The 25862-nt window shown below is 30.5% G+C and overlaps 2 protein-coding genes and 1 long non-coding RNA gene across 8 annotated transcripts; 1 reads left to right on the top strand and 2 right to left on the bottom strand.

Annotated features, from left to right (window-relative positions):
- Positions 1–1446: 1446 nt before the first annotated feature.
- LOC137809217 (uncharacterized) lies at positions 1447–5527 on the bottom strand. The gene is made up of 5 exons (XM_068610372.1): positions 5252–5527; positions 4438–4580; positions 4199–4328; positions 2870–3061; positions 1447–1877 (listed from the first exon to the last, which is right to left on the bottom strand). Exons 1-5 carry the CDS (start codon positions 5390–5392, stop codon positions 1668–1670), a joined length of 816 nt encoding a protein of 271 aa, XP_068466473.1. The 5' UTR covers positions 5393–5527; the 3' UTR covers positions 1447–1667.
- A 1838-nt stretch (positions 5528–7365) lies between these two features.
- Positions 7366–10361, bottom strand: LOC137809276 (uncharacterized). 2 transcript variants are annotated; one of them, XR_011080780.1, is made up of 3 exons: positions 9544–10361; positions 7994–8961; positions 7366–7542 (listed from the first exon to the last, which is right to left on the bottom strand). It is a non-coding gene; the product is annotated as an uncharacterized lncRNA (long non-coding RNA). The 2 variants fall into 2 exon arrangements; XR_011080779.1 differs by having other exon boundaries at positions 7756–8961; positions 9544–10236.
- Positions 10362–10496: 135 nt separating this feature from the next.
- On the top strand, positions 10497–24055 carry LOC137809061 (cellulose synthase-like protein H1). Of its 5 annotated transcripts, none has more exons than XR_011080776.1 (10): positions 10497–10888; positions 11344–11677; positions 12821–12943; positions 18263–18379; positions 18694–18906; positions 19021–19129; positions 20802–20989; positions 21517–21870; positions 22185–22277; positions 23890–24055. XR_011080776.1 is itself a non-coding variant. In XM_068610219.1 (9 exons), exons 1-9 carry the CDS (start codon positions 10632–10634, stop codon positions 22209–22211), a joined length of 1722 nt encoding a protein of 573 aa, XP_068466320.1. In that variant the 5' UTR covers positions 10497–10631; the 3' UTR covers positions 22212–22535. The 5 variants fall into 5 exon arrangements, 2 of the variants coding, with proteins under 2 accessions (XP_068466320.1, XP_068466417.1); XR_011080778.1 differs by having other exon boundaries at positions 23821–23921; XR_011080777.1 differs by lacking the exon at positions 23890–24055 and adding an exon at positions 23637–23757.
- Positions 24056–25862: the final 1807 nt, after the last annotated feature.

Below are 25862 nucleotides of genomic sequence, written 5' to 3'. Positions count from 1 at the left end.
AACCTAAAAAAATTATTTTCACACTAAAAATATCGAATACAATAAATCTTCTCGTCAACTCTTTCACACACTCAAATGATGGAATCGTTATCTCAAACATTAAGACTGGAAAATAATGAAAGTGTTGCGACTGAAAAGTGAAATATAAAAGTACAACTGAGATTATTTAAAAATGTTAAATTATATTTTACTTAAGATTATTTAATTTTTTTTAAAAAGATTAAAACTTACTTTTTTTTACAATTTATATAGAGATTCACAGGGAAAATATGTAGGTGGAGGAGAATTTGCCCATTAATTTTAATAGACTAAAGATAGTTTTAAATCCTAAATCTCTAAACCTAAAAAAAAACTTCCTCAAATTTAATATTTAGAGATTAAAATATATATATATATATATATATATATATATTTTCAATGTTGAGAGATTAAAAATCATCCTTTTAAATTTAGCGAGAGAAAATAAAAATCTAATTAAAGGAAAAAAAAAACTATAAAACTTACGTCTACAATGTTGTTTGTTGTGCCTCGGACTAACTGTTTGATTGGTAGGTATAGAATTTGCGGAGAAAAGTAAAAGAGCTTCTCATTCACAGAATATATTTAAATACTTATCATTAAAATAAATACGACTTTATTTATCCTCAATGTATATTATTATTACAATAAATTATATAAAATGAAATTAAAAATGATTGATTTGTCATTATTGTGCATAAAGAGATTGGTCGGATAGCTGCATTTTATATTAGTCTTTCCTCACGTGACCCTTTTTTCTTCTTTCAGATCCACACTCCTCAGCATTACACTACCATTGTGTTCACACTCACCCACCATCAAAAGCTAAAGTAATCAACCAAACTTTATTTTTTTCTAACTGCAATTAACATGTGTAGATAATCAAATTTCACACCAATTTTGGTTACTTAAGTTGTCTAAGAAACCAAATATTTGGTTCTGTCACAAGTTACGTCAAGTCAAACTCCAACCAGATACAAATTAATCAAAGGTGGACCCGAATAGACCATGAACCCCGTGTATATTGCAAGTGTAAATTAAAATACAAATTATATAAATCTTATTTTTTCAATTTACATACATAAATCAGTTTTTCTTGTTTGTTATATAAATCATGATCAGTGTTCGTGTTGTATCCGTGTGTTGTTTCAAAGTGTCAACGTCAAGATGATGTTGCAGAAGGGTTGATACAAAAATAGTTAAACTCAAATTTCTAACAAGAAAACTTGTACAAGCAAAATATGAATGAAATGTGCAAAACTTAAATCGTGTTCAAACCCAATCCAATACTATTGACCCTTGTCCAAAACTCAACTTTATCATCAGCTTTGATTCAATTTTCTATTTCAACAAAAAAATTGTCGGTTTTTGCACGCATAAACCTTTGAAAAAGAAGACCATAAAATAGAGAAAAATGACACCAATGAATAAACAAAGAGCATATTTACTTCTTATAGACAAACTAGAACCGTTTCAAAATTATTCCCAAGTCAAATTTCTCAAGGGGGGTGCATGTATGCAATCCACCCTTAAGGAAACAAGCACCATATTTAGAATTCGTGGGGCCATTAAGTGTTTTAGTAAACTACTTCAACCAAAGATAGAATATAGAAGTATACCATAACATTGGGGGAGTAGTAATCAAATATTTAGCCAGTTAAGTAGTGTGTCATCCATGACTGGAAACGTGACCATGCGAGCTGAACTGCAGCTTCATCTTCGTCCGGCATTCCCATGCTCTTCCTCCTCTTGATTCCTTCAGGAGACCTGTTCATGAATGCATGTCCATTGCTAGGATATATGTGCACCTCATGAGCAACTTTAGATGCCTTCAGCTTCTCCTCCAAGGCCTTGGCTGCCTGAGACATTAAACAATGTTCAAACACTTTTTCTTTATCAGCTAAATAATGTTCAAACATGATATTACTAGTGAAGAATCAAACAAGTCTCCCTCTTCCCTTCCAAAAACATTTCCAAACAAATATTTTCTAGTCAGAATGTCTAATGATGAGGAGATAAAAGATTGACTTTGTGGTGAAAGTCGAAGGGAGATGGATAGGTTGTTCCAATCCCCTTGTTAACAAAAACTAACATATTAACACCTAATATTTTGTTGATAAAAGAAAAGAAAGTCAGATGATGGCACTTTGGTTGCAGTTAAATGATGAAAGTGGCCTGAAAATGTATATTGAATGCAAAACTAAAAGAGATTGGTCATTAGCTTTTAGCAAAGCAGTTGAATTAACTTTATAACATTTTACACATTACGTGCATTGGCAGCAAAGGAATGATATAGAAAGGTTGTGTTTCTTTTAAGAGGTAAATTTCTATGTTCACAAGGTGAGGAAATTCATGGCCAGTAGAGATTGGAGTTTGTCCTTTATAAGACACCATGTGGGGAAATTGGACTGTGTATCATACAAGCCATGAATTCTCATTCACAACCCTCCATCATTTAGTTTTCTAGCAAGTACAACATCCTTGTAAGATCAAGTCTCCCTCCCTTTGCATACTAATCCTCTCTTCACAAAAAAAAAAAACTACAGAAATGTTTTAAAGGTGTGTTTGGATTTCAGTTGGAACACTTTCCGTTTTCATTGAACACTGTATCAACATGTTTGACACTTTTATTTCTGATCTGCTTAAAAACAAAATTCACCTCAAACTCCAGTTGACTTACAATGAGTTACTTTTTTTTAACTTGAGTTGAGTTCAACTCAACTTAATTTCCTAACTGAAATCCATACAAACACTTAGAAATTAGGAACCTCCCTAAAAAGAAATTATTTACTTGGCAAACAAGCCACCTTAACAAAGATCAGCAATGTGTGTTGCAATTATATTCTCATACCGTAACATCTGAAAAACCAGCAAAATTATCCAGCTCTCCAAAGTGAGCCTGAACAGGAGCCTTGGCTTGGGCAGGGTCTGCAAGCTCAGAAGAAGGAACTCCATAGAAAGCTACTGCAGCATCAACATTTGGAACCAAGACTGAGCTTGCAATAGCGAGTGCACCCCCCATACAAAATCCAGTAACACCAGCCTGTTGCAATTAAAGATAAATCCACAAGTTGTTCAACCAGTGACTTACATCTAATTTAAGCAAAATGGTATTTCATGTAGAAAGTATTAAAAAAAGTATCCGGATTCAGTATAATGTATCACTTCTGGCATGCTAATTTACGAGAAACAGAAAACTAAATTATCTGATTCGAAACAGTATTAATTCCCATGCTCCCTGCCTATAAAAAATACCTAAGCTAATGAGCTCTCTTATTTTCAAACTACATTAATAAGCACTCTCTGTTCACAAGCTTACCATTTCATGACAGTACAAGACACAAAAGCACATCAAAATTATGTATTGTGAAATGTTATAAAAATGACAGTAAAATAATTCTCACCTAGTTATCATGATCATGATGCAAAACTTTCCAAATAAAAAATAAAAGGAAGATGAATCTAAATTACCATAAGTACTTGGCTGAGCCTATCTTGACTCACTAGATTACAATTATAAAATACTTGCACCACAATAATAACAAAATATTAAAATTTTGGAACAAAAAAAATAGAGCAGCATATACATGATAAATAGGGGCAAATAATATATGACTTAATAGCACAAGGCTTGTTGAATTTTAAAACTACCAACCAGGGGTGTTTCTCCTTTTTTGTGCTGAACGCCTATCTATTGGAAAATCAATATGGTACATTTGAAACCAATGATTTGTAATGGGAAAAAATTATAATTTTCATGGGTAAATTTTTCCATTAATTCATGCATCAAAATGCAAATAAGTTCAAACCCACCCTTAAGTCTTGATTAAGTTGTTCAATTATTTTAATGTATAAGAGGGGTTTGATGAATAAACTTGTACAACACAGCTCTTACACCAAAGCATCCGACAAAGTATAATGTATTGTATTTGCTTATTCAATCATGCCTAATGCAGAGTGCCAAACCCTCAAACTAACTCACCGAATCCCAAGCAAAGGCTGGTTTATGCTTTCATGGGTTGATAAAACACAAAAACCCTCTGCAATCACAGAATGGTGATAAAAGTAAAAACACAATGCCTGTTCTGACACAGGTCAACACATTAAGAATTCAGTGGTGTAGTTAAGAGGGTGCTTTAAATAAATAATTTATCTTGACAAGACATGAATAGGTAGGAACCTTCTTTGAACCATTTGCCTTAAGCCAGTTAACTGAAGCATGGATATCTTTCACAGCGCCTTGCCAATCAAGACCATTCATCAAATGTTGTGCTTCTGCGACATCCAGACCAACCTTTCCTCTGTACAGACTGGGGATAAAAGGAAAGAACCCTTAAAAAATCTGAATCCAGCATATGCTACTACACAATACACAAAGATAAAAGATAAAGAAATTTTAGGTGGCAATAGTTATCTTACTCTGGAATAAGAGCTTTGAATCCCCGACCGAGTTGAGAAATCATCACAGCATGGTTTTTAATTTCGAAATCCACACCCCACCACTCCTGAAGCACAACGATTCCAGGAGCGTTGTTTTTGCCCACAACATATGCATCAAATGCCTAATCATTGAAAACAGAAATTAAATAGCAGAAATTATCAATAAGGTTCCACTACAGGTACAAACATAGAAACCTATGTAGAAAATGGCATAAAAAAAAACTTCAGTCCGACAACATCACTAAAAATTATATCTTATCAATCTGGTCTAAATCCCAACCAAGCTTTCAAAAATGGTACGCAACCACGATTTCAGCAATGTATATTTTCCACAATTTCCTGCAACAACGACAAAACCACGACCACAATCGCAATTTAAAACCTTGATACAACTTTATGCGGCAAAGTGAAAACCACATTACGGATGAAATGCACACAAATTTCCATCTGTAGTCCAGAATCATATTAGCACAGCATGAAATAATCTTTTTTAAATTCTGACTCCAATTAACAGCTTCCATCCAGAGTATAATTAATTATCCACATTGAAGCAAAAAAAATTCCAAACTTTATCTTGTTCAGTGTTGTGGCTCGTCAATACCATCCAAGTTCAACTCAAAAACCCATTACTCAATCCCCACCCAGAAAAAAAAAGTCAGAAAGATTCTATTTTGCAGACAAAAGAAAGTGGGAAATTGAAATTATGAACAAAATGCGGCAAAACAAAGCAACCCCATGATCCAAAACACTTGATGTGAAAGAAATGGATTTGGAATTGGTTGTGGTGACTCACAGTGTCATCATCCCTTTGAATGCGGATTTTGTTGAAAGGAGCAGCAGAGTCAGCGATAGAACGGAGTGAGAAGCGACATGCAAAGGGTGAAATGGACCGAAGCGGTGCGGTGGTGAAGAATTTGGGAGCTACACGCAACATTCCTCACTTGGCTTCGGTATGAGGCTAAGAACAACAACTATCTCTAAATTAAGAATGGAGAGTGATACTTAAGAAATGGTGAAGATTCTCTCACTTTACCTTAGCTTTCTCAATAGCTTGAATCCATTTTTGTTCATCGTACTTTCGTTAAAACGATTTTAATTTTTATAAAAAATTAATTGCTTCTTTGTTTTTTTAATTTTTTTCATTCACCAATTTTTGTCAAACATTGTTATATATTATCCAATTTATAACTTCTAATAGGAGATACTGCTAGTGTTTTCAATTTTAACAGAGTGTTAAATTTTGTTATTAAACATGAATGTTTAAATATTTTCTGATAGGATACTAATACTATAACAGAATTACTTATTTTTAGAAGAGTAGAAAACTAAACCAAATGTATAATTAAAATCTTACGAGAATCGAAACTCCACATCAAACTAATATTACGTATCAATCTATTATTTTAGCATTTATAATTCATTTTTTTCTTCAATTACTCATTTGCGAAATAGGATAGGAGGTTAAATTGTCAAAGATGTCCAACTTTAAAAATCCAAAAGCACTAAATTAATAAATTTACATGTAATGAAAGTTTATATACCTTCTTCAGAAGTAAAATTATACATGTTTATTATTACTAAATAAAAATGTTAGTTACTGATAAATTCATTAGTGTAGGTGTTTGTGTTTTTCTGTACAAGTATTATGGACCATCAAACTTGTGATCTCATGGTCTCAATTTTTCACTTGTTTCTTCTCTTTCATGTGTAGGAGATGCTAATTAAAACTAGAAAATTGCCTTTTGGGTTACTGGAAAATCAATGCAAATTAATTAACAATAGAACCTCAAATAATTGACCATAATACCATAAAATAAAAACAAAGAACTGGAGGATAAGCACCCTCCAGGACTCACCAATAAGTTACACTAAAAAAAAATTTATTTTTAACGGGTTATATTTGACGTTATCGGCGTTTTAACCCCCGTTAAGTGCATTACCTGCAGTTTGCTTTTCCCCTGGAAGATCCAGCGTCGCTATTTCCGACGATTTTGAAAACCCCCGCTATTCTCGGCAGTTTTGAAAACCCCTGCTATTCCTGGCGATTTTGAAAACCCCCGCTATTTTCGGCGGTTTTGAAAACCCCCATTATTCCCGACGGTTTTTGAAAATCCCTACTGTTTCCGGTGATTTGAAAACCTTTGTTATTTCCGATAGTTTGGAAACACCATTACTTTTACTTTTAGGAGGTGTATATATAAAAAAGTAGGTGATAAATAATAAAAAACTAAATACAATAAAATAAATTATAAATAAATTTTTATTTAAAAGTATAATTTACATTTTTAAATATACGCTTTACATATATTACATAAGCAAAGTCTATATATGTTTATTCAAAACGTTTTTAGTTTTAGCGATAACAAATATTCAAAGAGATTCAAATCATTTTTAAATTTAAATATATAAACATGTGTGCTAATAAATTTATTAATCAAGACATCACTTAAATAATTAATTTAACAACAAATCTTATTCCTTTAAATAAAATGAATTGAACAAATTAATAATTTGTTCAAACAGTAGCAGTTTGTGTGTATGTTCATTGGCTTCTACTTTCATAACACCTATAATTAAATAGCAATGGAAATTTCACTTCACTAAATAAATTAATCTGATTGACATTAGAGAGCATTAGTTTGATTAATCTGGTGCCTAATCCTCTTCTATCTTCTTTCTAATACTAAATATTATAATTTATATACTACGAATATAAAAACTAATTTTTAAGCAATTTTTTAATAGATTATTATTTTAGGACATTTAATAACATCACTTCTTTTCTTCAAATGAATGAAAACTTTTGAATATATAAATGAATCATAACTAAAGTGTGACCTATTTCAACTTGCATAATGGAATTGCTTCACGTGAAGGTAAACAAAAACCTAAATGAAAAAAAAAAGATTCTTCCAAAAAGCTAATAACAATATTGAAATGGCCGACATATTATTTTTTACACTAATTGGGCATCACTAATGAAGCATTAGAAATAATTAAAATTATAATAGCAAAAATATCAACAAAATAACTGTGACAGAATACTAGACCCAGTATCCCTCAGCTTCTCCTTCCTGTCCAAACCTGCACATATAAACAATAACAAAAAGATTAACATAGTTAACAGTTTCTAATTCAACAATTAACAATAACAAGAAGAAATCAACAAAGTTAAACAATGTTCAAAAGGACAGGTAACATAAGAAACCATATAATTTAACTTAAATTACCTAGTGAGAAGATAGAATTAAACAGTGAAAAAAATTAAACCAGGTAACATAATTTAACTTAAATTACCTAGTGAGAAGAATTGCACATAAAAGGGTAATCAAGTTGTCTATAAGGGGATTGACAACATCAACCGGATCACTATGCTCGTAACTCTATTGATTTGTAGTTTTCAAATGTAAAATGTAGAGCCTTCAGAAGGATGAACCTTCCTTTGCTTGCTATGAATCTTCACTCTTATAATATGCTCTAAATTCAAATATAAATTAGAATGGAAAGAGATATAAAGTCCCTAAAAACAGTTCACCTCTATAACACCAGGCAAAAATATTCCTCGTGATTTGCTCTCCTTAATTTGTATATTAACTTTTGATAAATCAAATAGGTCCCTACATAAGAGGATAGAGTTATTCTGATGACTATTGAAGAATCCAAATTCACATCGAAACTAGCTTTTCCAACAAAGTTAAGAAAATTCCCAATCAGAAACGAAATCAGAGAAATAATTTACTATAACCAGATGATTTTGTAAGACTGATGTGGTTAAATTAGTAAGTGCCTTTCTCTTCATCATAAGAATTTAAGGAATCAAAAGTCCCTCTACAACTCTTTGAAGAAGTCCCTTCTTCTGTTCACCACATTCAAGTATACCAGGTCCCTGCTTCAGAGAAGTAGTTATTTACATTGCTGTATTTTATGTTTTGCAAGATCGTTTTAAGACACTTTTTAGGGGACAATTTTCCACCTCCATACTATATGGTATTCATTACCGAATTGAAACAACTACTCTAATATGATAATAAATACAAAAATAGTACAAAAGATGCAGAACACCCTGAATTTCATCATTAAGTTCAACTAAGACTCTACTATAGGAAACTAAGCTTAAACAAAAATCAGGCAAAGAACAAATTATCACCGCAGAGCAGGAGTTGAAAGGTGCAAGCTCAGGTTCCTAGAGTAAACAGATTGTTGGATAACATCACCATACCTCAATCAATGGTGAAAACCTGTGCCAATCAGTTTTAATCTAAATAAATGCTTTAGGTGATTAGTGGAAATTCACTGCACCTTTTTCCTGAGCCTGCTTTTTCTTGCTGCTTCTCTATTCTGAGCAAGTCTTCTCAGTGTCTGTGCACACTGTTTTAAAACCACACACTAATTCAGCTTTAATTCTCAGTGTCTTCATAATTATGATTTCGCAAGTTCCATAAATCTGTTTTGTAGCGTGTATCAAGTGCAGGGATATCTTGTCTTGCCTTCCAATCTTGTGAACTGACAAAAGAAATCAATTAATCAATTAAATTGAGGATAAAATTAGAAAAATTATTTCCTTAGGCAATAACCAGTATAATAGCTTTGTCTATAGGTAATATATTTGAACTTAAAATGTCATTTTCAAAATTTTCACTTCCACATCTCTCATAATTAAGCAAACATCTGTAGTGCTATAATACATTTGCAACACCAAGGAACTAAGCTCCAATAGTGGACAATTAAACATTATCAACTCACTTTGAATTTAAACATAAATACACAGCATAAATCAATGTAAATATTAATGATTCGGTCAGGCAAAAAGTTTAGGAAAAGAATCGAAACCTATTACCTCAAAAAACCGCAAACCAGATTTAGTTTTACAAATCAAATTTGAGTTTCAACATCCATTTATAATACAAATTACATTATCTTCCCAAATCCATTATTAAACAAAAAAACCCGATCCCCTAACATAACCGTACAAATTCATGAGGTTTCACATCTGCTAAGTCAAAAACCTGCACCGTACAACCAAACAACAATCACAACATGTAAAGAAGAACAAAGTTATAGAGAAGATAATAACAAAGCTCTTACTCATAAGTTGCTAGAGTCTCTCCTTGAGAGTGGACCATGGCAACCACCGTTGGGGGAGTTGATGAAGACGACCATGTCGTGGCGACCACCGCTACGGAGTGGTGGAATCGTCGTCGGCGCGGTTGATGTAGCCTCCCAGCGGCGGGTCCTGAGGCGAATGGAATCGCACATAGCGTAACGTAGGTACTGCGGAATAGTGAACTGCTTCTTCAACTCGTCCTTGTCAATTCGGATCCCGGACAGATCGCAACCGCGAAAGGACTCCACAATCGACGACCGCGCCGCTATCTTTTTAGTCTCATCGATCGTCGCCGACGAATCCATCTTCTTCCTCGCTCTCCTTTTCTCTCGGCGAGGACTCCAAGGACTTTGTACCAGCCATTCCAGTGTGGTTGCTGCTTCCCACCGCGTCCTTCCTTGTGTGTCGGAGATATAAAGCGAGTGCACCGGAAAAGAACGGGAACTGGGTCGATCTATTCTATGGCGAAGCATCCGAAGCATAACTGCGAGTTTCACAAATTCGTTAAGGACACAACCCTAACTAATATGAAAGCATTCTCTTTTTCTCTGAGGCAAACCCTCTGGCCCGTCTCTGCTCTGCAATTAGGTTTTGAAAATTTGAAGAATGGTTCTAAAAAGATTGCGTGTGAAGGAATCGTGCAGAGGAAACGCGAAAAAAATTTAAAGTTACTAAAAAATTGGGTTTAACTTTTTTAAACACACTGTTTACTTACCAGAGGTTTAGAAAACCTCCGGTGTAATATGTCTTATCGGAGGTTATTAAAACCTCTACTAAAAAACCTCCGCTAGAAAATTGCCTTTTGGGTTACTGGAAAATCAATGCAAATTAATTAACAATAGAACCTCAAATAATTGACCATAATACCATAAAATAAAAACAAAGAACTGGAGGATAAGCACCCTCCAGGACTCACCAATAAGTTAGTGCTATCTGTCATAATTTATTGTATCTTAATTACCTGATAAATGATGAATTAATAAATAATAAACCACCCCTTATTTGTTATTTGTTATAGATAAGGGGCATAAAAACACAGTACTTTTTCTTATCAGTTTGGTTCAAATCAATGGCCAACCAAAAACCTCTTCTCCTCTATGAAAAGAACTGGTACAAGCAGAATTACAAAAGGGTAACAGAGAGCTTGCTTTTAATCCTCCTCTTATTGCTGCTAGGTTACCGAGTTATCTCTGTCAACAACTACTCTTTCCCTTGGTTTGTTGCCTTTTTATGTGAGTCATGGTTCACCATCTCTTGGTTTCTCACCCTCACCACTCAGTGGAGTCCAGCAGAAATCAAAACCTACCCAGATCGTCTCTTGCAAAGGTAACTGATTATTGGCACCCTTTACTCAATCATGTATCTAAATATTGCTAGCCCTCTCAATTCAATATGCCTTGACAATTTAATTATCATCAACTGTTGGTATTACCATCACTAAAAGGTTGTATACTGAGGATCAGATGCTAGATTACCCTCGTTAATGAAGAGAGTATGGACTATCCTTTTAGGGCTATGATCGAAGAGAGAAGAAAGTAGTGAAAAATGAAGACATTAAGTATTGTGTTTAAACAGATAATTTTATCATTTATAATTCACTTAAGTATTGAGAATTTTGAAATTTGAGAATTTTAAGGTAAATGCGTTTATGCTAGAAGATGAATATTTTAATAGTTATACATTAAAAAGTAAAGAATTATTTTAGTGTATATACTACTCCATTCATTGTTATTGGATTATGCATATGGTTTTTGTTAGTGATTAAAGAGATTTGTGAGCAGTGTGCAGGAGCAGGAGCTTCCTCCAGTTGACTTGTTTGTGACAACCGCAGACCCTTTGCTTGAACCACCCATTATCACAGTGAACACTGTGTTGTCTCTATTGGCACTTGATTACCCACCTCACAAGCTTGCTTGTTATGTTTCTGACGATGGTTGCTCCCCTCTTACCTTCTATGCTCTTCAGGAAGCTTCTCAATTTGCAAAGTTTTGGGTTCCATTCTGTAAGAAGTATGATGTGCAAGTTAGAGCTCCACTCAGATACTTCTCTTGCAAACCAGAAGTCTCCACAGCCAACAACACACCACAATTCAAACAAGAATGGTTACAGATGAAAGTAAGTTCCATAACTATGTCATAATGAAACATGGATTTTTAGTTTTAGATAAGCAAGCATTGAATGTGAGACAAACGGCACACTAAATAAGCAATAGATTTAAGTTAACCTTAAATTCATAATTTGGTCTTGTGATTTTACATTTTTTTATTTTAGTTTTTATATATAAAAATCCTATATTTGAGTTTTTACAGAAAAATGTTTACAGAGTATTATCTGTGAAAATTCTAATAGTATTAAGTTTTGTTGAAAATAGTTTGATGAAAATATGATTCTTATACTTTTAGTTTCAATTTTTACCCGAAAAATTTACATACAAAATTACATTTTAATGTTTGTATGAAAGATAATTCAACAAATTTAACATTGTTTTAAGCAATATTACATTAATAAAAACTATATCATATATATATATATATATATATATATATATAATGATGCATAAACAGAAACATTGAGGTCTCATTCATAAAATTTAGAACGTTGATTTACTTATTTATAAAGGAATCAATAGTATGAAATTTCTCTTTTTTTTTCTTCTTTATTAAAAGATTAAAAAATTTACAGGATAAAATATTGAATATATCTAAATATATAGTTTAATAGATGGTGTAAACTAATTTCATTTAAAATTATAGTAGACATGTATTTTAAAATAAATATTATAAAAAATTAATAATCTTACTATAAATGACAATGAATAACAATTTGATTTTTTCATTTTGTGAGTCCAATTATTTACTTAAATATTGGTTGTACAAGTATTACTTCACTCAATAAATCTAAATATTATTTTTTTATGAATTAATTGTTAAACTAAAAAAGTTACTGAATAGATAAAGTTTACAATTTTTTATGAATTTTTAAAATTATTTTAAATAATGCTTATTTAATATATATACTTTTCTAAAATATAACAAATATTAACTATCGATATTTAATATTTATCTAAAGCTTACCATCCATTTTCATTAAAAAAATTATAACAAATTCAACTGCTAAATAATTAAAATTTAATATAGTGATTGAGTAAGGTTATTCTTAGGAAAATTCCACCTTCATTTATTATACTAACACTAACAAATTTATTAGACGCCAAAATTATTGAATTCTCAAACTCAAATCATGAACTCATGTGTGCAGGATATGTATGATAATCTTAGCCACAAAATAGAATTAGACGCTTCCCAAAAATCAAATCCATGTCATGGAGAATTTGACATTTTCTCAAACACTGAGAGGACAAATCATCCAACCATAATTCAGGTATATAACTTCAATATAGTAGTCCATTAGTAAATCAGATGTGTGAAATAGCTCAACCTTATCAAGCAAATCTTACTCCTTCTATGTTCATTTACGATAAATAAATATATATATATATAATAAAATCATTAAATATAAACCAATTTTAAATACAAAAAAATAATTACTTTCTATAATGATTAAATTAAAGACTAAAAAAATTATTGTTTTTATTATTGATAAATAGTTTCTAAATTGGTATCTAATTAGCTACCAAGGTTTTAACTACCAATTATTTAGATTCTAAATTTGGTAGCAAAAACCTTGGTAACTAATAGAAACTAATAATTGTTTTAGTCTCTAAAATATCTCTAATTTAGTCACTATAGCAACTAATTATTTTTTGTCTCAAAAATTAATTTATATATATATATATATAATAAAAGAAAAAAAATAGAGATATTTAATTCATGTAACAAAATAGTGAGGAAGGAACAAGAAACTGATCACTAGAAATTGGAATTTCTCCGTTGAAAACCAACAAGATTTTCTAAAAATAAAAGGAATTTTGCAAGGAATATAATTGAAACAGATATATGTGAAATAATAATTTAGATCATGTTTAGAATCAATCAAGAAAGAGAAATGACAACTCATTGTTTATGTCCTCACTCTCTCCCATACTAGTTGTACTTATACTAATTCTTGGACCGCATAAAATCAACCAACTTGGAATTGATTATTTCTCCACTATTTTTCTTTGTCTTATCTACAACTATACATTACTTTTTCCTTTAAAGGAAACATTGTCTTCAAGGTTGAAATCAAGAAAAGTTTGCATAATAGCAAGAATATCCTCCCAAGTTGGTTAAGTGTCTTCTAAGTGAATTTGTAATGGGCAATAACATATATGGTTGAACATTATCACATTTACACAATTTCAATTGAGAACAAAGAAAAACCAAGTGAATTATGGGAGAAGAAGGCAAAAGAAGTTTGTAACCTACTTCACCAATTTTTTCAATTACAAGGAATGATCCAAAGTATCTAAGACTAAGTTGTTGATTAAAACTAAGTTGTTGATTCTTTCTCAATGAGTGTTGTCTATAGGGTTGAAGTTTTACCAATACCATATCACTAATTGCTAATAGAAATGACTTTTTTTTTCCTTCATCAACATTTTTCATCATGTGTTGTTATGCTTTCTACAAGTACATCTTGAATTTACTGAGTGTTGCATCACTTGTACAAGTTGCTATTGAACACTAGTAGATCCTAGTTGTTGATTGTATACTTCATTAGTTAAGGTGGATCTCTAACAACCTTGAAAGTTTTCATGCTCGTACTGTGATGGAAGGAAGATTTATACGAAAATTCATTCTATAGGAAGAGTTTGTACCATTCCTTGGGATTCTCATAAGTAAAGCACCTTAAATACATTTCAGTAAATTTGTGTATTGACCATCAATTTGAAGATGTTATGCAATGCTTAATTTTAAAGTACCACTTAAATTAAATAATTGTTGCCAAAATTAACTAGTGAACACCTTATTTCTAATAAAAAAACTATAGTTTTAGGAAAACCATGCAACTTTACCATGTTACTCATAAACAACTCAACAACTTACTTACTATTAAATTCAAATTTCAAACTAGCCAAATGAGCATACTTGGAAAGCCCCAACAATGATCATCATAATGACATTATACCCATTAGAAGAAGGAAGGTCAATAATAAAATTCATAGCCACATCTTCCCAAATTTCATCTAGGATTAGTAATGGTAGTAGCAACTTGGGTGGTAAATTAGACAATCTTGCATCCTTGACGTCTTTCTGCATACCATGCCAGTAAAATTGAGTTCAAACTCTCTCCAATGTTCTATTGAATTCGAAGTGTCCACCCAACCTGTGGACTCATGCAGAATTGTATGCCCCAAATCATAGCCCTTATATAAAGTCAATCTACCTTTCCAGTAAAGTAATTGATCACAAACTAAGTAATGATCATTAGGAGGCTTGTTCTACAAACAAAGTTGCATAATTATATGCAATAACTTCCCTTAGTTTTTTGGAAGCAACTCAAATTTTAGGATGAGATAATGCCATGAATGATCTAGAAAGAGAATCAAGAGTCACATTCTCCTTTCTAGGTTTATACTTAATGGTGAAGTCATAACCTATCAACTTATGCAACCAGTTTTGTGGTCCAGGTGTGAACAACTTGGTTAGTGAGTGATTTGAAACTCTTATAATTAGTTATTGTAACAAACTTATGGTCAAGTAGGTAATGTTTGAATTTAGCTATTGCTTCAATGATAGTGGAAAATTCTCTTATATAGGTTGACCGTCTCTGCATCTTATACCCACTCCCGAGGCATATGTTTCAAGAGTGAATGGTTTTGAAAATTAGGCTACTAAAACTGGTACTTGTGTAATAGAATGTTTGAGCCTGGATAAAGTTTCATCACCATTCACTCCCTATACGAATTTATCATTCTTAAGCAAGTTAGTCAAGGGAGTAGCAATTGCTGCATAGGATTTTGTAAATTTTCAATGATAACTAGTTAGTCCAAAGAACCCTCCCAGCTGTTTAATATTTTCAAGTATTGGCCATTGTAAAATTACTTGTACTTTATCTTTATTCATTGCTATTCTTTGTCCTGAAACTCTATGTTTAAGATTGTTTAGTTATTGTAAACTAAGTGAAGATTTAGACATTTTTGCATATAGGTGGTGATTTTGCAACAATTGAATGACCAATTCAAGGTGTATAAATGACCCTTCCAAAAATAACTATATACTAAGATATCGTTAAAGAAAACCAAGACAAATTATTTGAGAAACTCCTTAAAACATCATTCTTAAGGCTTTGGAATGTGACATGGGCATTAGTAAGCCCAAATAACATAACTAGCCATTCATAGTGTCCTTGGTGGGTTCTAAAAGAATTTTTATGTCTATTCTCAGCAACAACAAGAATTTTATGGTATATAAATCTTATATCTAACTTGAAAAAATAATGGGAGTCATATAACTCATCAATGATTTCATCAACTATTTGAATTGGAAAGTTGTCTTTGATTATGATATAATCTATACAAAATCTCCATGTACCATATTTTTTTCTTACCAATATAATTTATGAAGAAAATAGACTACAATTGGGTGTTATAATGCTTGCAACAAGTTTCTCTTGCACCAAAGTTTCTATTAGTTGTTTTTTTACTATAAGGATATTTATAAAGGCTCACCTTTACTGGATTTGCATCCTTTATCAGAGGAATGACATGGTTATGAGATCTTGAAAGGGGTAAGGTTGTAGAAATAGAAAAAATACTTCTATAATTATGCACCAACATGACTAATTCTGGTTCCATCTCATGAGATCATTCAAGTCGTTGTTCCTAAGGCATATCATGTTACTTAATGTAAAATCTTCAACTATAACATGAGTATTTTCATCCTTTTAAGTTGATTAAATTTAGCGGGACTAGGCAATTGAGGATGATCATCATGTATAGTGACATACTGTTCGTCTTTGTAAAATTCCAAGGTAAGGTTGTTATAACCATAAATGTGAGGGCCAAAGTAGCAAGCCATGCAGCTCCAAGTACCAAATCAATATAAAAGAATTGGAAATTAGGAGCAGGTTCATTGGAAGTTTCAAACAATTTGCAATCCTTAGTTGCAAAAATTTATTTGAACTACCACTATCAAGCAATTTTTGAACCACTATGCCATTAATTGTTCCTTGAAACTTTATAGTTCCCAAAAAGGAACTTTTTAATGTGTTATTAGAAAAATGATTATCTAATTCACATTATATATCACATCTTCCATCATAGGTTGCAACTCAGAGGTATCTTCATCATCCATTTGTAACAACAAGTATTGATTATTAGGACACTAATGATAGGAGATGAACTTCTCATCACAAGTGTAGCATAAACATTTCTCTCTTTGGATCTTCCTTTTTTGCTATTGCCATTCTTTTGATATTTCCATATTTCTAAAAAGTGGAAGTGATATCAGTAATTGAGCCTGAAAGTAAGGATGGAAGGCCAGTGGATTTGATGGATATGGATGAGGTTAGGTTTGTGTTTGAGCTTGTGGTTTGGTTTTAGTTCTGAAAAGGGTAAGTGATGTGAAATGGTTTGTGTTTAGGAAGATAATTTTCTTTGTATAACTTGGTCAAGGAAACGCAACTTAGTAATGTAATAGGGGATTAAGCTATTAATATTCAGTTAAAATCCATTAACAAAACAATTAATGAAGGCTTTATTAGTGACTCCTTGTACGCAATTTGCAAAAGCAGTTAATTGAGTATAATAATCAAGCATACATCCTACTTATGATAATTCAAATAGTGGTGATCTAGTACATTCATAAAGAGATGGACTAAATTATAATTTTAAAGCACGTCTAAAGTCAATCCAAGACAGAAATGGAATAGATTTATTGGTTATTTGAAACCAATGAACTACCCCTTTTTCATATGAATTGCAGTAATTATTGAGAATTTGGAGTGTTATAATAATTGAAAATTTGCTCAACCTTGAAGATTCACGGAAGAACCTTAGATTCATCAAAGCGAGGAAAATCGAGCTTCACATTTCGTACTTAGAAAGGTGGATGATATGGATTTCCTCCACCGGAGATAGTTCCCTCGCATTTCAATGTAGATTCACGTCATTACCACGATTCTACTTCAGTAATATATCAATTCTATCTTCCAAAGTCTCAAAACGAGCCTTGTTTTTTGTCTATCAACTTCTAAAATGTCCAAAATCTTGGACATGTTCATCGAAAGTTTCTTAAGATGTGTATTATTTGCCATGTTCGAATAATGAAAGGGCCAATGTAACAAAATGGTATTGTAAGGATCAAGAAAACAATTAGGAATTGAAATTTCTCATTGAATAAGAATAAGGTTTCTTAAAAATGAAAGGAACCTTGCAAGGAATACTATTGAAATAAACATGCAGAAAGGTAATACAAAGAATGTTCAAACCCACCCAAGAAAGAGAAATGACATCACATTCTTTATGCTCTCCACTATCTCTCATACTAGTGTTACTTATACCAATTCTTGGATGACACAAAATCTACCAACTTGGAATTGGTTATTTTAGGTTGAGTTTTATACATTATTCGCCCACCATTTACATGTGTCTTATTGCTTTAGTCCCACTATTTCCTTATGTGATCCTCTTTGTAGCTATACTTATTACCATTCATAGTACTAATTAAGCATTGTTGATATATTTGATCAAGTGAGATAATCTTTGGCCTATTTATTTGAGAAATTGTTTATTGTTTATTGTTATGAATTTGTAAGGTTATATGGGAGAACAAGGAAGGTCTTGAAGATGGATTGTCACATTTGATATACATATCTAGAGAGAAAAGGCCAAATCAGTCACATCATTTCAAAGCTGGTGCAATGAATGTGTTGGTGAGAAACTCACTCTTATTTAAAGAACATTTTTTCTTTAATTAACTATTATCATATTTTTTTTTCTAAAAACTCTCATGTTAGGCATCACTATGAAACTTGACATCATTATCATACTTAGATTTTGGTTATAATTTAGTTAATTTGTTCAATTAGTTAGTGATGTAGTTATTATTATGTAAATGACAAAGCTAGCTTATTGAATGCACTAGCATATTCATGTTTTGTTTCTTTTTCCAACACAAATTTTAATTTTTCAGTTATTCTCTAATTTGTTTTGGTTTTTTAATTGAACTTCACCAACTACATTTTAGACAAGAGTCTCTGGATTGATGACCAATGCTCCATTTATCTTGAACGTTGACTGTGACATGATTGTAAACAATCCAAAGGTTCTTCTGCATGCGTTATGCATTTTGCTTGATTCCAAAGGAGAAAAAGAAGTTGCATTTGCTCAATTTCCCCAACAATTCTATGCTACATTGAAGGATGATCCTTTTGGAAATCAGATGACAATTTTTATTAAGGTGGTTGTAATTAAAATACTAATCTTCGTATTATATAACATTAAGCATTTTTAGTACTGACTTACTAGTTTTGAAATTCAATTAATTACTTATAAAAAACTCAAAACAATGCAGTACTTGACTGCTGGAATAGCTGGATTACAAGGACCTTTCTACGGTGGAACAAATTGCTTACTTAGAAGAAAAGTTATCTATGGCAATCTTCCCAATAGAATGGAAAATGGTATGATTTTATTTATTTTATTTTATTAATATATATTTTTAATTTAGTGATATGTGTTAGAATGTATGGTTGAAACAAGAGGGAGGGTGAATTGTTTTCGCAAAGACTAGAAGATTGAAAAGATCAGTTAAATCAATCAATTAATTTATCTCGTCAACTGGTTATTTAACATATTAACAATTATGTGAAAATATAAACCGATTGTTTTTACGAATCAACCACGGAACACACAAAACAATATTTAAAACAGTTGATTAGAGTAAGGGAAGAGAGATTCACAAAGAAAAAATTATACTGGTTCGCTTTTAACCAAGAACAAAATTCATTCACCAGCACACCACTAAGAATTCACTAAATAATGAAAACCATATTACACCACTGCCAAAAGTGTGGATCTTGAACCCTTCAAAAACACACAACACTCTCAACAAAAACCACAATTTCTAGAAACACTATCTGAAACTATTTTACACACAATACAAAATTAAAAGAAAGAATTAGAATACACCTAGGTTGTATACAGTTAAACAACAAAAGAATAGAAAACCTAGATTTCTATTTCACACAGAAGCAATGACCCAAGACTTCAAGAATGATTAAAAGTTCTTTGATCTTCTCTTTTGAAAAAAAAAATCAATAAACTATCTTCTTCTTTTTGAAATGATCATAAAAAAGTATTTATATAGACTTTAAAAATAGGTTAAAACAATTTGATCATTAATTGAAATCTGTTAAAAGAATTTAAAAATAGTTTGAAAAATATAACAGAGAGTTATGTTAAAATCACTTTATTGATTTTTAAAACAAACTGATTGTTTTTATTTTCTATTAAAAACTAAACATAAAAAACCTGTCCATTTATAAACAAAAACTAACTGATTTTGCTTTACATAAAAGACAAAAGAAAATAAATCATTGTAATCACTAGACTTTGAACCAAAAAAAACTTCAACTAATTTAAAACACGAAAAAACTAATTAAAATTAACACAGATTTGAAAAACAAAACTTTTAAAAGAGATTTCAAATCATACTAACTTGGATCATAACTAAATGCAAATTAACAACTCAAAATTTATCTAACTACTCACACAACAACAAATTCTTCAAGTCTTAAAGCTGGATTTGAAAATCATCAAAGCCTCTTGTTCAATAAAGTCTCATGCATACAATGGTCTTGGAATTCAAAGTTCATCAAGTAAATCATGATCCATTCAAGGTTTTTCTCCATCATTACTATAAATAGCTATATTGTACCTACATTTTCCTTCACAACACTCTCTTCTACAATTGTTATTATTATTTTTATTATTGTTATTTTTATTTCTTTTATAATTATTACGATTATTAAAAAAAAATTCATGTCATTCTTCTTGACGGAGAAGCAAATTGTGGCAAGTTTTAATAAGATTAATACAGTGTTACTCTCTTTAGGAAAACAAAAAAAAACTTCTGATTTACTAGTTAGTTTGAAAATAAAATAAAATAAACTAATTTAAACACATTAAATGAATATAAAGATTCTCATGAAAGATCTATACAATTATTTTATATTTTTTAGAACTCTTCTTAATGTGAGAACGATTAATTTTAGTACTAGGTAGAGCATGCATAGTTTGCTCAATAAACTTAATTGTTGTTCGTATGTTTGAACATTCTAGATAATTTTTCAGGAAACAATTTATCAAAGGATGAACTAGAACAAAAGTTTGGAGATTCAAAGGAGATTATGAAAACAGCTACTCATGCTTTGGAGGGGAAGACATATTTGCCTAATGATATTAATATTTCGATCGCAGTTGACATTGCAGCACAAGTTGCAAGTTGTGGATATGAACATGGTACTAGCTGGGGCAAACAGGTAAAGCAACCTTTTACAGGGTTTTCTTATAATTAGTTTTTCCTTAAAAATTAATTCAAAACATGCATGCACAAGTGGTGAAAATTGATTTTGTGGGTGTAGATAAATAGAAAGAAAACATTATAGTGTTAAATAACATTATTATATTATATTTACGGAAAATATGTATCAAAATCATTAAACTAGACTTTATATTGAGTTCAAGTTTTTTTAAAAAATCATTAAAATATTAGGCCGTTTATTTGTGTAAATGATTTACCCTACAATACTATTAGATCGTCTAATCAATAATTATAAACTGTTTAACAAACAATCTAGTAGACAATTTAATAAATAATATTAATAGAGAATCTTTCCGAAATCTTTTTTAAATAATTTGATTTAGAGTAGTCTTTGTTGTTATTCCTTTAAAATAATAATATTATAAACATGTACAAATCAAGACCATTTTAACTTATAAGTAATTTGTGTATGTTATATGTTCTTGTTTCTAAGTGGATGTGGGTTTTATTTTTTGCAACTTTTAGGTGGGTTGGATATATGGATCAATAACAGAGGATAAACTCCTTGGACTGAAAATACATGAAAAGGGTTGGAGATCAGAATTGTGTACACCAAACCCAATTGCCTTCACAGGTTTTGCTCCAGGAGGTGGCCCAAATGCAATGGCCCAACAAAAGAGATGGGCCATAGGATTGCTTGAGATCTTCTTTAGCAAGCACTGTCCTATTTTTGGCACCATTTTCCATAAGCTTACTTTGAGACAATGCTTAGCATATATGTGGATTATCAACTATTGGGGCCTTAAGCCACTCTTTGAAGTATGCTATGCATGTCTCCTTTCTCATTCAATCATCACCAATTCCACTTTCTTGCCCATGGTGAGTTTTTTTGAAAAAATTATATTGAAACAAAGTAACTAAATCAAACAATAATAGGAACACACACATCACAATGTTATTTAAAAATAACAAACAAAATGAGAAGGTGTAATTTTTAAAGTACAAAAAATTAGTTAATGTAATAAGTACTTACTTAAGAAGATATTAATACAATTTTTAAAGAATATGTGATTGTGTAGAACAAAATTTTACATGTACATAGTGATACAATCCTCTGTTTTATATAGTATCCAATGTATATGTTAAGGATGCTGGCAGGTTCACCTTTGATGAGTCCCTAATTTTCTTGCCAGGTACTACCATTTTGTTGTTGCAATTGACCATAATGCTTATCAAGTTATTGGGATTGCAGCCACTAATATCAACCCATAATGGAAGTGGAGTAGGTGAGATTCTTTGTAGTATTTATCTGATAATTTGCTATTGGCCATTTTTTAAAGGATTATTTGAGAAAGGGAAGTATAGAATTCCATTGTCCTTGATATGCAAATCAATTATTTTAACATGGTTTTTTATTCACTTATGTAAAAGATCCTTGGATGATTAATGGGTCTAGAAACTAAAACTCATGATTGTTAATTAATATAAGGTTGCTAGTTACCTATTACATTTATCATAATGGAATAGCAAGTGTTGTTCTCTTATTTTAGGGAGTGTTTTTTTTATGTGTATAAGAAAGAAAAAAAGTGAGAGATAATTTATTTGCATACCATATTATATATGATTTAATTTTTTATGTTTAAATAATGCAATTGTTTATGAAAAATATTTTCCATTTTTAACAAAATACTGACCAATATTTCACAAATTTTAAGTAATTTTCTTAATAATATAAGAAGCTATGGTACTGGTATGGCTATAACGTCATTTTTTTTCACATCCATAAAAATTGTTCACATCTCTTATTTATTTTGAAATGATTTTTTTTTTATAATTAATAAAGTACATCCCAAAATAATAAAAAATGTCTAAAGAAATATTTTGAAATTAATTTTTTACCAGATATTTTTTACATTTTTGGAAATTCATGTAGTAACAGTTGGTTTTGGAAGAGGTAGTTCAATGGAGCATGAGATTCTTTTCATAACAGATAAAAAGAGTTTGTCCAGTACATTTTCTGGCACAACTAAACAAAAACAACCAGTAAAAAATGTAATAATGTCAACTTTCTTGAAAATACAATATATTACTTTAACCCTTGGCCTATCATTTACTTATAAAATACAAAAGGAAAGATCTTAAGGCCAATATATATTCAATAAAATGATAAGTTCACACCATATATGATATGACAATAACAAAAAGAACTTTCAGCCATTTTCCATTTGTTAACTGTTATATATATAAGAAAATTATTTATAAGAAGATAGTAAGAAAAAAGAAAAATACAATGCCCTATTTTACTGGTTAGACTTCCTCCTAAAAGATAATAAAATACTGGATAATTCTCTCCTATGGTCATTCAAACTGTTGGAGATCCCACATCGACTAGAGATTAGAGTCTTTCATTGTATATAAGTGGGTGCAAACCTCATCTCTATGAGCCGGTTTTATGGGGTTGAGTTAGGCTTAAAGTCCACTCTTTCGTAATATGGTATCAGAGCCATTTTGAGCCAAGCAGCATTACACAACCCAAAAGACATCACTAAAAATTCATTATTATTATTTCCTTGATACACTAATCATGGGATACAATCCTTTGTTTTATATAGTATCCAATGTATATGTTTTTTCTCTCAATGCAGGACCAAGACATATGTATTTCCGTTGCATTTTTCGTAATTTACAAGATATATACTATATCAGAATATTTGGCAGCAGGACTACGCATGAATGCTGGTTTTTGTGCATTTATCTGCGTCCTACTTAAGTTGTTAAGAATATCTGACACTATATTTGACATAACAAAGAAAGATGTACCTCTTACAGATGATATGTTGGAGATGTTAAGGATGCTGGTAGAATTCACCTTTGATGAGTCCCTAATTTTCTTGTCAGGCACTACCATTTTGTTGTTGCAATTGACCATAATGCTTATCAAGTTATTGGGATTGCAACCACTAATATCAACCCATATTGGAAGTGGAGTAGGTGAGATTTTTTGTAGTATTTATATGATAATTTGCTATTGGCCATTTTTTAGAGGATTATTTGAGAAAGGGAAGTATAGAATTCCATTGTCCTTGATATATGATTTAATTTTTTATGTTTAAATAATGCAATTGTTTATGTAAATTATTTTCAATTTTTAACAAAATACTGACCAATATTTCACAAATTTTAAGTAATTTTCTTAATAATATAAGGAGCTATGGTATTGGTATGGTTATAAAATTTGTTCACATCTCTTATTTATTTGAAATGATTTTTTTTTTATAATTTTATACATTTGGGAAAGTACATCCCAAAACGAATAAAAAATGTCTAAAGAAATATTTTGAAAATAATTTTTTACAAGATATTTTTTACATTTTGGAAATTCATGTAGTAACAGTTGGTTTTGGATGAAGTTGTTCAATGGAGCATGAGATTTTTTTCATAACCGATAAGAAGAGTTGTCCGGTACATTGTCTGACACAACTAAAAAAAACCAGTAAAAACAAAGAAAACAAAGATTGATGATATAATGTCAACTTTCTAGAAAATACAAGATATTACTTTAATCCCTTGGCCTATCATTCATTTATAAAATACAATATTTAATGAAATGATAAGTTCACAACATCATGATATGCCAATAACTAAAAAAAAATAACCATAGAGAAACAAAAAAAATTCAAAATTAATTCAATCAATGAGGTAATTTTAAAATATGAAATTAATTTAAATTAAATCATCTTTAGGTCAATATAAAAAATTAAATCACTTTAATTTAAATTAAATTAAAAAATAATTTAAAAACCAAAGAGGTAACAATCATATTTAGGTCCATATTTTCAATAAAATTCAAGTTCAAAACAACAGAAAGATAAGCACAGAGAGAAAAAAAATTTAAAATTAATTTAAAAATCCAGTGACATAATAGATATGAAGTTAATTTAAATTAAATCAAATAAATACGCATCCACCTTTATATACATAAAATTGATCATTGATCATGTTTGTCCAAGAGTAACCATAAAAGAGCACTCCTCATATTCTTCCTTACCTGGTTTTTTCCAGCCATTTTCCATCTTTTAATTGTTATATACAAACTATGAAAGGAAACAAGTTATGACTTTCCAAAAATAAAATTGAAAAGGATTGTCTTCAAAGTGATTGTAAAATGTGAATGCTAGTTTCATAATACTATTGTAACTTGTGTAAATAAACATATTGTTATTGTTTTCAAATTATTAAATTCAAAATTCTTGGCATTAATAAAAATTACAACACATGAAATTCAAAAGAGAAGAATAAGATATCACTACTACTACAGTCTTTAAAACCTATTTTTTGAATTAGAACTTGTTTCATAATCTCTCATCTTTCCCTAGGCTAATACTTTCAAATAATTATATATGAACAAATAATAATTATCAAATTATACATAATAATTGTATATAATAATTGTATGTAATTATTGTATATTATTATACAATATTATACGCAATTATATGCAATTAATTTAATAATAAAAGATATTACTTTAACCCTTGGTCTATCAATTACTTATAAAATACAAAAGCAAATAAAAAAAATCAGAATTCTTTCGCTCAAACCTAACCTGATTTCTTCCAACCATTTTCCATTTGTTATATATAAAGGGAACTAGTTATAACTTTTCAAAAATAAAATTGAAAAGTATTGTCTTCAAAGTGATTGAAAAATTCCAATGCTTGTTCTATACTATTGTAAATAAACACATATTCTTATTGTTGTCAAATTATTAATTTAGAATTCTTACCATTAATGAAGATTACAACACATGAAATTCAAAAGAGAAGAATAAGATATTACTACTGTCTTTAAATCCTATTTTTTTGAATTAG

The sequence above is a fragment of the Phaseolus vulgaris genome, chromosome 11 (genome assembly GCF_000499845.2).
Source record: "Phaseolus vulgaris cultivar G19833 chromosome 11, P. vulgaris v2.0, whole genome shotgun sequence".
Lineage (NCBI taxonomy): Eukaryota > Viridiplantae > Streptophyta > Magnoliopsida > Fabales > Fabaceae > Phaseolus > Phaseolus vulgaris.
This window is presented reverse-complemented; position numbering and strand designations above follow the sequence as displayed.

Coding starts and splice junctions, on each gene's coding strand:
- LOC137809217 (XM_068610372.1), bottom strand. CDS start 5,392: ATGTTGCGTGTAGCTCCCAAATTCTTCACCACCGCACCGCTTCGGTCC. Junction 4,329..4,437: donor TTCAAAGCTCTTATTCCAGA/GTAAGATAACTA, acceptor TTTTATCCCCAG/TCTGTACAGAGGAAAGGTTG. Junction 1,878..2,869: donor CTGGTTTTTCAGATGTTACG/GTATGAGAATAT, acceptor TTAATGTCTCAG/GCAGCCAAGGCCTTGGAGGA.
- LOC137809061 (XM_068610219.1), top strand. CDS start 10,632: ATGGCCAACCAAAAACCTCTTCTCCTCTATGAAAAGAACTGGTACAAG. Junction 18,380..18,693: donor CTGGTGCAATGAATGTGTTG/GTGAGAAACTCA, acceptor ACTACATTTTAG/ACAAGAGTCTCTGGATTGAT. Junction 20,990..21,516: donor GTACTAGCTGGGGCAAACAG/GTAAAGCAACCT, acceptor TGCAACTTTTAG/GTGGGTTGGATATATGGATC.